General features: G+C 39.5%; 1 protein-coding gene across 1 annotated transcript; it reads left to right on the forward strand.

Annotated features, from left to right (window-relative positions):
* Positions 1 to 1,183: 1,183 nt before the first annotated feature.
* On the forward strand, positions 1,184 to 2,624 carry LOC136733469 (uncharacterized). The gene has a single exon (XM_066697849.1). It carries the CDS (start codon positions 1,642 to 1,644, stop codon positions 2,299 to 2,301), a length of 660 nt encoding a protein of 219 aa, XP_066553946.1. The 5' UTR covers positions 1,184 to 1,641; the 3' UTR covers positions 2,302 to 2,624.
* Positions 2,625 to 12,751: the final 10,127 nt, after the last annotated feature.

Here is a 12,751-nt window from a genome sequence, read left to right on the forward strand (position 1 = left end):
TACAAACGATATATACATTATTATATTATATAATAGTATGTCACTATAATACATTAACTGTATAAAACAGAGTTATGGCGAAGTAGTCAATGAAAGAGAATCGTCCTCTACATACTTGTCTTTTTTGGTTAATTTGTTCCTATTGACAAGCCCCCTAACTTACCCTACCATATGCCTGTGTAAACAACATGGGCGGAACACATGCGCTGCACGTACACAGACACAAGGAACACACCCCGTGGCGTTTATTGGTAGTAATAATAATAATAATAATAATAATAATAATAATAATAATAATAATGGTTATAAACACAATATAAATACTTGAATCGCAATTTATTTCCAAACTAAGCAGAGCAGAGCCATAGCAGTATATGTTCCACGTTGAGATCATGATACTCTATTTCAAAAGAACAACGTTGTTAATAGAAGGAAAGCATTTGAGACCCCATGTAAAATATTACAAATAATAATAAAACATATATTTATAATTCGTATACCATAAAGGGTTCCCGCATGTAAATAAGTAAATAAATAAACAAATAAAAGAATTTAGATTACAATTCCTTTCTCCATGGAACAGACCAAATTGTATCTGGCGTGTGTTACCGTTCATGTCGAAATATTTTACTTCGTATCCAAACCACATATTAGTGATGACCACGTATTACGACCATTGTATTACTGGTGTTTTAAATAAATACAATAACTGAAATAAATGATCGGACATCGATTTGGCTCTAGACACAACAATATTAACTCCCTCCCCCTCTTGAGAGATAGTGGTTTGTTCCTGGTGCTATTACTTTTCCAACAGGGCTTGTAATCTTGAAACGGTTAACGTTGTTTTCGTAAGCTCTGTTCGCGAAGACCTTCACCAGCTACGCAAGTTACGCAAAATATGCTCTAGAGTAATACGAAACGTTGCAAAGAGCGGGTCGATCCATTGCTGAATGGGGGAGAGTCCGCAACATTTCTTCCAACTCTTCCTTTCCAACAAACAATCGGTGGATAACACAGTGTTGAACATAACGAATTAGAAATCCCTATTAAAACGTTTAGTTGTGTTTCTATGATATGTATACCGTGTTTAGTATCGTTGTTGTTTAAATACACTGCCTGGCTCCCCCCACTCTTCCACCTCCATTCTGCTGACCCGACTGTATAAATACCGACGTCCGCAGGCGTGTAAAGTTTGTTAGCTAACTGTCACTTGAGATTGCAGTGCGGAGCGGAGAGGCATGTATGATTTTTAATGATCCAATTACTTCGCACGACTCGGGTTGTCTATCGCATACTTCGCAGAACACGCGAACCTTTACATTTCTGACCCAGAGAGACACCCACCGGGGTCAAACCGAGAGAGACACCAGAGAGACACAAAGGTGTGACTGTCAACCTGAAGAGACAGCGCGCCAGCGGGTCAAGCTGCCTGCGGGACAGGTGCACCACCAGGCTATGTACTACCAAAAGCCCGTGGTCAAGAAAAAACCGGAGAAGATTGTGAAAAGGTAGACTGAGGGGGCGTTTCGTGTGGTGAACCACGAGTGAAAGAGCTCCGAAAACAGAGGAGAGCTGCTCTTTGTTTCCTGACAGCTGTCCGCAGCTGGGCAGATGATGTGAAGCACGGCGGAGCAGGCGATGCTTTGGGAAGAAGAGCTGACCATGTGTGGCAAAGGCATGATGAGCCAGTGGGGGCCTGCTATCGCCACCCAGCCCGGGCCGAAGCTCCAGGACGACTGCGGGAGAGCCGCCAGCAAGCCTCGCTGGCACAAGCGTGGGAGAAGGCCAAGTTACCGGGGCCAGAAGGGCAGAGCACCTGCGCATTATAAGCCCTACTACTACTACAACCACAAGCCAGATCGGGCAGCTCTCCGGCCGTCCGGGCTGTCCTTGCGCCCCGTCAACATCCAAGGGAACCGAGCGAAAGGGATGCGGGCCCCGAGGAACACCAACCAGTTCCTGATGCATGAGAAGTACCAGCTGATGCACATGCGCTCCGACTCGGTGGGCACGGACAGCGGCTCCGACTGCGAGCTGGACTTCACGGACATGGACTCGTACCTGGGCGTGCTGGAGAACGCCCGCGGGGGGCTGATGGACAGCCCCGACCTGTCGCCGCGGCCGGCCGCCCGCTTCTGCGCCAGACCGCCGGCCAAGCGCCAGCCTCTCCCCGTCTTCAGCTTCGGCGAGCTGGCCCAGGAGGAGAGCCTGCAGTACTTCCCCTCCGAGCACGACGTGCTGCAGAGCGAGGACTTCATGCAGAGGGACTTCATTGACTTCTGCAGCAAGATCGCCTGAGCCCCGTAACAATGTTTCTTTATGATCATCTCTCGAACAACTTTTGACCATGTCGCAAAAACCAAAATTGTATTTATTTGATAACGGTAACCAAACTACTCATGCTGGTAAAGGTGCCAAATGTCTGAAGTTTACACGCCGTTGTTTTGTTGCTGGTGTTGTGTATGTTTTGGAGGAAGCGGTGTGTGTTGAGTAGCAGTGCGACCAAACCGCCAATCAAACTCGGACTGGCTAAGTGATTGACGGGGTTTGTGTCCCGCCCTTCCTGATGGCAACTGTAAATGCTGCAACTTTATTTTTCAAATAAATGTCACATACATGCATGAATGAACTCCGTGTGTTGATTTCTGCAATGCAAGATCTTATGCTTTTCCCTTAAAGTCGTTTACGTGAAATTTGCAAGCAGGCGGTTGATGTACTTTATAAATATCTAGAGATTTAAATGTAAGAATTTACTTGGCATTTTAGAAGTTAAATGTAATGACTGTCGCTCTTGTAACGAACACAATATATTCACATAAATATTTAAAATTAAGTTCATATTCTGAAAAACAAGAGGGAGTGGCACACATTTTACACTACATAACCTTCACAATAGACGTAATGTATAATTTGTGTTCTCCCTTGGCCATGTATGTAGCCTACGGGAGCAGGCAAATCAAAAGAAAGAACGAAACCTTTACATATTTTTCTATACATTTTTGTAAACATTGTCTAGCTTTGAAAGTGGTATTCATTTTAAAACGGTGTAAACCGTAACTATAAGAATAATAGTAAAACATGACAATAATGTGTTTTAAAAAAGAAAGTTACCTTAAAAAAAAAAAAAAAAAAGCAGGGTCCAGACTCCCTTTAATTATATTTTATACATCATCATTTTGCAGTTCTTCTAAAGTATAATGTAATGCATTCAACCCAGCCCACTAGAGAACAGGTTCTAATGTGTAACCAGCCTCTTCCTCAGGGCTGCACCATGTCACAGAGATACCTAGACAAGATGGAAGCTGCAGGGGAGGGAAATAACGCTGCAGAAATGTAGGTGTCAGCTTTTTCATATCAGTGCTCTGGCAGGGGGGTTTTCACAGGGTGTGGGAAGAAGGTATTAGGACTAGTTTGGTTAGAGGGCATGTGCATACCGTAAGACCAACATCCCCAAACTTTATTTTGACAAGAGTTGTGTTTAATACAGTAGAAGGACATTCAAAGGCCTTTTAGTGACTGCCATTTCATGTGCCTGTTTTGTTTTGTTTTGTTTTGTTTTTTTATAATCACAGAATAATTGAAAGGGGTCAACTCGAAGTTATATCGAAGATTATATCGGTCGGTACCATAAAACAATCCATTTAAAACAAAAAATATATCAAAGTACTATGTGTATTTATTTATTTTCAGATAAAAATGTACATAAGAAGAACATAAGAAAGTTTACAATCGAGAGGAGGCCATTCGACCCATCGTGCTCGTTTGGTGTCCATAAGTGATCCAAGGATCCTATCCAGTCTATTTTTAAATGTTCCCAAATTTTCAGCTTCAATGTAGACTAACTATTACAAGTTTCAATCTTTTTCAGTTGTACAGTGCAGTAACAGTGAAGCATAAGTTATTGTAGTGTGGTTCTATGGTGATATTCAGAGATTGATTTGCATGTGTGGTAATGTAGAGAATTGTGATATATTTACCACAGAAATAAATGTGTTCTTTTATGATCAATTCATGAAAATCAATGGTAAATGATCATGATTACTTCAGATTTATAGAATGGACAATTCCCTCAACACACTGAAGAGTCTTCGGATAACAAAAATACAGCATGTACTTTGTTTCAATGGTGGTGACCGAAGCTAATTTGGTAAATGGATAGTTTGTTAACCTACAGGGAACCAAGTGGTAATCTTTAAAAGCGGTATGGTTACATTTCAGTAATGACATGTTCTGACAAAACATGATATCATAGCAACACATTGTCAAATCTACAATAATAACAATTTGTCATCACTTTTTTAAACCAGTGTTATTAAAAGTTACAAGCTGCAAGTTAAGTTTGAGACATTTTTTAAAAGGATATACTTTTTAATTCTACATTTGATATGTTGATTATTCAGAAGTTCGATTATTTGCTCATTCTTGTTCATAATAACAATTTCCATAAACTATCTTTTAGTCAGATGTTGACAATGGCTCAAGAACTGCTTAATTAAACCGATTTAAAACCACATGAGAAGATTAGAAATCATCAATCTATTATGAATCTAGGCACAAAGCTATTCATTTAATATTTTCCACGTACTTTTTTGGGATTAGGGTAAATCAGACTGGCATGTTTTGACAAAATGATTCTGTGTGGGCACTGGGGTTTTCATTTTGCATGCAGACCAACCTGTTATCCAACCATCGTGGTTCACCGTGGTTCGTAGTTTAGTAAATTGTAATGTATTCTGCTTAAGACCGATTGGCTCAGAATCTGTCTCTGTAAACATCCCACTGAAAGGCTCATTGTGTATCTGGGGGGAGGGTGAGAGCTGCACTCCACGTCCTGGATGTTTTTCTAAAATCATAAAGGGTCCAAGTCACCTCCTCCCTGTGAATATGGTCGGTGCAGTCCCAGAGTAGTTCCTCATTGCTTGTGAAAGAAGTAAAACAAGAAAAGACTTTTGGATCTGCCTTTGTGCCTTAGGGAACGGGCCGCACATGACACAACTTGTCAGCTGCAGCAACAGAAAACCACTGCAGTGTACAGTATCTTTTTCCCATAGCCACATTATAATCAAGCCCTTCCCATCACTGACAATACTATTATATTAACCCTTGTAAACCTTAATTTATCTTTGTTGACAGAAAGCAACTACTTCACTAGTTTTGTATTTCATGGCTTCCTTATTTAATTACAATTATGCTTTATGTGAAGGAAAATACGAGATACAGTAACTCTGGTAAATGAGATGTGGAATTACTATTCACATCAGTTTGAGTAGCCGATATGTTAGAACTCCGAAGTTAAGAAAAGCTACTTGTGATCGTTAGAGTAGAGAATTGGCACAGTGTAGAAAGGTGAAGGACTACTATGCTGAGGGTGCTGAGGGTGCTGAGGGGAGATTGCAGGAGGCTCCAGCATGTCGCCACAGATAGCACAGTGCCCATGTTCTTAGATAACTGTCTTATCCACAATGAGCGAATAAGGCAGTGTTGACAAAGCATCCATCACCACAATCAACACCCACCCTTTTTGCAGTGTTTGTTGCCTGTTTACGACCGATCCCCCATGATCTCGCTGAGCGATCCGCCCTCTGCTTTCATGTTGACAATTTATCAACAGCGATGGCAATGCTCACTGTTATGGATGATTCACTTCCCTCCTGGTGTGTTGTGACGAAGACAGCTTTCTACCCTAGGGACTACATCCATTCAAGAAAGTGATATTAATTTGCAGGGGGCAAATCAGTCTTCATGAGCACTAGGACATTCATTGGAATTAATGACATTGTTATCTCAAAACACATTTACATTTTGTTTCATATAATAAATAACATCCATATCCAGTACCTGAATTGTCAAGATGATGTTATAAGGTTCAAGTCATTAAAGAAGAACGAACCATTCTTTATTCTCCCCTCGTCTTTTAGATGGCCTACCAAAGCTCTTATGCTTTCCAGAATGAAAATGTTCAACCAAGAGCCTCTAAGTGCTCTACTTTTGAATATCTAATTTTTTTATTTACATGTTTACTATTCATTTTATTGATATAGCACCTGAAATACATGTTCTCACTGCCAGTGGTTTGTAATGCATGAATTATTTTAATGTGTTACTCAGGAACTCATTCTAATGGCTGCACTATTCTATTATTTCTTGCACAATTACAGAGAATTTGCTTCACTGTGCACATTTATAACCTCCTCCACCCAGTCCTGTTTCCCCCTAGTGTTCCAATACAATCAGCATTACGAGCAGAAGACCGAAACACATTAGCAGCTGTGTATGACACAATTACGCAGCACAAGCATGTCGTGTAAGTGTGTGCACAGTTACCGCTCCCAGGCATTGAGGTCTGAGTAACATTAGAAAAACTTTGCTATGGAAAGCTGTCTTGTGCTTATCGATTGCATTAACATTCATAAACAAGAATCTGTACAGTATTATAGAATGAAGACAGTACAGAGTCCGTGAAGCTTACATAAGGTAGATGTGTGATATGTTCATATATATATTTATATTTATCATCATCATCAGCCTATATCGATCCACTGCTGGATGAAGGCCTCCCCAAGATGTTTCCACTTGCTTCGATATACAGCTTCCCTTTTCCATGTCATGCCTGCAAAGTTTCTTGCAAAGTAAAGAGTATGTGAGTTCCTGAGTGACTCACCCAGTTCCCCCTGGAGTGCAGGGAGTGGCCGGCAGCCCAGAGAATCCATTTGGATTTCCACTGCAGCCCTCACTGTACTACCCACACCTACAACGAGGAACCAGAAATTCATATTCAAAACCCAAAAAACAGAACAGGAATCATTTTCCTGGCCTTTTAGAATGGATTTGTTTTTTTGTTTTGTTTAAAACATGTATGGATTTTTAATCAATGATGGATTTCAAGTTTATTTAGCTTGTGAAAAGCAGTATGCCTGTAGTGCTACATGTGCACGGATACAACGTGTTCGATATGGCACTGCTCCTCGGGGATGTATAATAAATGTGGTTTGAAGATTACATGAATTACTTTACATCCCGTAAACAATATTTTGCATAAAGCATAATAGCGCCTTTCAGTCTATTTGTTTATGAAGAATAACAAGTAAATTGTATTTCCCACAGTTTGAAAGAAGGACATTTAAAGTATCCTCCAAAGAATTTGGCTCAATTCACTCTGCCTGCCATTACAGTGAAAAAACAAAACCTCTGGACTTGAGCGCTGCCCTGGCAACAGAGCCGATGCTGCACACCATCTGACAAGTAAAAACTGGAAAATGGCAACAAAACTGATGCCAAGATCAAGGCAGAAGATTGCATTAAATATAGATAACCCAAGCATGATCTGCCCTAATGCATTAAAAATGAACAGATAAAGGTCTATTGTATGAAGCGTAGTTGGCTCACTGCTCCTCCACCTCCACAATTCAGTCAGAGCCCTCGGGCTGAAGGGGTCATGTTATTGATTAGTGAACTCTCAGCTGCAGTGCAATTTCAAGTATTTTTTAATTTGCCTCAAAGTGGGAAAAAAAACGTGATTTTTGCTTTTAGTGTTTCTGTTTTCTAACTTTCTAACTTGACAGTCTTATAATGAATTGGAAACAGAACAGAATTTTGTCCATGCATGCTAAATGTTTTTCCTTTTTAAACAAATATCTAAACAAGCAAATGTCCTTTCTTTGACAGTACATCATCTGTTAACACAATGAAGCAGTAATCATTGACCAGGCATCTATGGTAAGTGTTTAGAATCCACCTCCAATTTCAACACATTATTTTATTTATTTAACACCTCCACCAGTTACCTCACACAGAAAAACAGTTACACAGTTACATAGAGCAAACATATCATAGTCATATCTAAAGAGACGAACCACAGAACTGCACACATTGTTCTCTCTGTAAATACATTGTATTACAGTACAATACAGTGGTGTACATGCTTAAAACAGGGCTCAATTCCATGTTAGGAAACCAGAAGAAGCATTGTTTACAGTGCGCATAGTGATTTCTATAGCCCATGTAGATGTATAAGTGACATGAATGCGGATCAGATATGTGTGGTTTTTGATTAAGTTGTTTGAAGCATGGCATCTTTATCCAAAAGCACTGTGACAGGAAAGGGAAATGTTAAGACTAGTGTACTGTTTCCTCTACACAAGGGTGTAAATATTTATCTGACAGTCCTGTGGTTTGCTGAATGTAGAAGTACACAGTGTTTGCGTTGGGTTTTCACTTGTACGTAGGAACAATCTTTTGTCTCTCAACAGGCGGAAGCAATCATCACGTCAAACAATTTCCCAGTAACAGGTGAGAAAATACAAGTTAAAATATAAGGGATCAGGCTTAATCCTAGGGAAATAAATAATTTTAAAAAGTGGGAAAAAGTGGATACAATCAAAAATGGGGTCATAAGGTCTTGAAATCAGTTGAAATCAGTCCCTGCGATGCTTAGCCTCAAGAACCCCCCACGACACACACATCTATGTGTTTTTAAAGAGCAGGAGCAACAGGATTCTATCCTATTATTCCATGGTTTCATTCCAGCAGGAATAAATAGTGCAACAATACTCAACCAGTAGAACAACTGTTGGTAATCCCCTGAGGTTTCCAATAATTATGAAATCATCTTCATTTTTCAAGCCTTGTGCCTAGATTTCCTGGAATCAGTTTCACTTCTTAAATAAATAAAAATAAATACATATATTTATACTTTAATATATTGTATATGTCAATCATTTCAAACCTATCATCTGTGTATCCTGACAAACTGGCTCACCAAAAAAAACAAAAAAACTTTCAGGATTTTACAGAACAGAACTAAAGGATAAACAATCAAACAGTGACCGAAAGTAAATACAAAAAGGCAACAATGTAAAAGAGGTCACCTTTAATGATATCAGATACTTTAGAATGAACATACTGTACATAAACTCAGTGAAAGTGTGTGTGTGTGTGTGTGTGTGTGTGTGTGTGTGTGTGTGTGTAAGAGAGAGATAAAGAAAGAGAGAGGAGGAATAGGAGAAACAGTATGGTGGGGGATGGGTAAATAAAGATCTTTATCTCCCTGACATACATACCTTCATTCTTTAAAATAATATAGAGTGACAACAAATGAGACCAAACACAAGAATGGAAAGACAGGAATAATGATGTCCCAAAGAAGACATAGAGAAACACAGGGAGTAGTGATTAAGGCAGATTTATGTTGAGTATACAGATCTAAAGCATAACTATCCTGGCTATTAGTGCCACTGTTATTCGTTCTACTGCTAATGAGATTATCCTTCATTGGGAGATTAATTCAGAAAGTGACGATTCTTAATTTTTTAAGAGCACCACAACATGTGAAATGGCTACGTTCAAGTAGACCAAAACAAGAAGTAGTGAGGCAAGTCTAGTTGGTAGGAAGGAGCTGAAAAGTTTCGCTGCCCTTTTATTTCCGCACCTCACAATCTGGTGCTTCACAAGCTCGGCCCACCCCCTCCCCCACATGTATTGAAGAAGCCTCAAGCAGGATTATACACAGCGTTAATGATATAAAAGGAAGGCAGAACAAATCCCAATAAAGCCCTTTCACTCGGTGTGGCTGTGCTGGCAGCCCTGTCACACACACACACACCGTGCAAAGGCGAGCTGCAAGAGTCCTCCTACCCAGGCAGCCTGACCAATGACAACCACAGGAGGCAAATATAGGTCAGTTGGTGACAAGCCGTAGATTTCAGGTTTTGTTGATATGCTGACCCGGCGTAATTCAATCTCTCATTTAAATACAAACGGTTCTGGACAGACAAATCCACAAACAAGTTTTGCCGAGATTCGGAGGGAGTGTTTTTCATTTAAGTACCCTCTTGGGGGGAGTTAGTGTTCTGGCAGCACAGATTTACAAGTGTGTATGAAGATCACTTGTGGAAAAATACAGATGTCTGTGTGTCGGAGACGGCTGATAGAGAGGCCATTATAAGGGTAGATCATTAACTATGTGAATGAAACATAGGGACAGGATAGGAGCTAAAAATGTACAAACATATTTCTTAGAGTTTGTGGCAAGGAAAATAAACACCGTTCCTCTAAAAAATTATTCCAAACTAGTTTAGGGAGGGCTTGAGTGAGGTATACTACAAATACTGCAATATTCACAGGACCTAACAGATGTTTTTTCTTGAATGCATGTTGCACATATGTGTATATATGAAGAAACCGAAAGCTATAAAATGAAAATCTGTTCTGTAAACAACAAAATAGAAATGTTAGTTGCATATCCCCTTTTCTTTTGACAGTTTCCATCACAAGTAAAAATATTTAATTAGATTATGACTTCCTGCAACATGAATAAGGACACTGTTAAGTCAAAACCAATGGATGTCACCCTATCATTCCTTATGTTCACGAAATCTAGTTTGGGATGTACTTGATTGAGTTAGCTGAGAGATGCCTTATGTTAACAGACCACTTGTTAGATTCAGGTCCTAGTATAGTGAGATAAAGCCTTATCTGATGGGATTTGTGTGAGATCTTGATTTTGTCTAGTACGCAAAGAAAGTGTAGAGCCTTAAACTATATGGTAGGACATTTAGCAGGAATTCAGGAGGGGATTACCAGGCTGCCCCTTCCAATTTACAATGTGTTTCATTTCTTTAATTGCAAAAAAAAAAACAATTACGAAGAATCTCCTAGAGTTCTAGCGATTGCATGCTGTCATCCTCTATGCCAAGAATTACTGTGATAAAATATTCACAAGGTTTGAATTAATAAATAAAGATTGAACTTCACAAATAAAATAATTAGAATTACAGTGATTCATGTTTTCAGATCCATGATTATAAAACAACTTGTCCAGAAAGAAAGAAAGAAAGAAAGAAAGAAAGAAAGAAAGAAAGAAAGAAAGAAAAAGAAAGAAAGGAACATGCTATTTACAGTTTAATCAGAACAGGAATAATTTAATGAACAGTAATTTCTAGGCGAGGGGATGTTTAATACACTTTATATATCTCAAATCTGAAAATAAGCTGAAAATGCAAACAGAGTAATGAACAATATATTTTGCAGGCCCCTATTAAAGAGCTTCATACTGTAAACATGTTAGTCCTTAAAACTATTCTGCCATATGGGATAACATACAAGACAGGATCCTACTTTGGGAGTTGGCATCCCAAATCCAAGGGTCCATTTTGTCATAAAATGTGAGGAGCTCCCATCATATCCCACCATCACCCATCAAGGCATTAGAGTTTTCTTTTACTAGTTAAACCTCCCACAATCTTTCAGGTAGGCAGACACAAATCTCTTATGCATATACCCCCGTATTTTCCTTTGTTATCTGTACAGTAATCGTTATCTAAATCATCTGTGACATATGAGACAGGTCTTGTTGACCAAGGGTGTGGAGTCATGGAAACCTGATATAACTTTAAAGGTACACATCTCTGGAGATACTCATTTCAGATTATTTTTGCATCTAGCTCTGATGTTAACTAGTACATTTCTGCTTACACTTGAACTGCCCCTGAGTGGAGTCATGCACTGTATATTGTACCAGATGCTACTTCAATTAGAACTTATACAACGTACTATGTGCTCTTTTTCAAACTGTTATAGTGAAATATGTTTATTTTGTAACACTGTCACCCTAGGTAATCAATTATAATTATAGAGTGGCCCAAGATAAACAGTGTAAAGCAAATAATGCAACAAGCTTTAAAAAATAAAGCTCATAGGAGAAGTAAGATAAAAATACTTATTAATAAATGTTATTGCACTAATCTGAGATCTTCAAAATCTGAGGCATTTTAGTGATGGATACATTTCTGTTTATCACCATATTTTCTATTTCAGTCGATTGTTGATCATACCCTGCGGTACTGTCTGTGCTGGTGCAGTGTTAAACCACAGAAGTGAATGCATTTCCTTCTCTGATCATTGGTTAGGTATAGCTTTCTTACGAAGGACTTTGGGATTCCCCACTATTTTGCAAAAGTCGCTGTTTCTCTTTAGGTTTGTGACGTCGGGCTTGGGTTTTACACGACTAAGAGATCAGATCAATAAGCAAAGTACAGATTGACGAGGAAAGCAAAAGACACCTTACTGAATATCCAAGAGCGCAGAACATGAAATGTGACTTTTTGATTATGAAAATAAACATCTGCTGAACCTTATGAAAATATAAACAAAGCAGCCTGGGGCCAAAACAAGAATTTGGACACACTAAGGACACATTACAATAATTGACAGAGCACAGCATTGCTTGTCAAAGATGCTAAATTACAAAAAGAAACAATTAGATTAGATTTATTCCTTATGCTTATTAGATACTGAGATATGGGTATAATGGACACACTGCTGAATTAGAGCTAGCATTCCCCTTTCATGTCTAGACAGTAAACATAGCCTCTTTTTCTGTTTTTTCTGGGGGGGAGGGAATGCAATATGCCTGCAGGGCCTGAATCAGGGCAAGTTGAGCGTGTGTTGGCCATGGCACATCCGGCACGCATTGGTGAGTGGGTTTGAGCGTGTGTTTGCATCTGTGTGTTGTGTGCATTTCTGTGCGATGGGGGATGGGATATTATTCTGGTTAGAGTCCAGAGCTCCTGCGCTGTTTCCTGTTTCTAATAGAAGTCACTCGAGTCACATGGTGTACTTAGGCCCCATCCTTAGTAACAGGTAACTAAGTAAAAACGGGCTGACTGCAAGCTCAATTCAACAGCTACTTGTGATTCTTTCAAGCTGGTGCTGTCCAGCCACCCCTCTCCCCCTCTCTCTCCCTCGCTTT

The sequence above is a fragment of the Amia ocellicauda genome, chromosome 3 (assembly GCF_036373705.1).
Source record: "Amia ocellicauda isolate fAmiCal2 chromosome 3, fAmiCal2.hap1, whole genome shotgun sequence".
NCBI lineage: Eukaryota > Metazoa > Chordata > Actinopteri > Amiiformes > Amiidae > Amia > Amia ocellicauda.

Bases quoted from the DNA above. Each gene is read 5' to 3' on its own strand.
- LOC136733469 (XM_066697849.1), top strand. From the start codon at position 1,642: ATGCTTTGGGAAGAAGAGCTGACCATGTGTGGCAAAGGCATGATGAGC.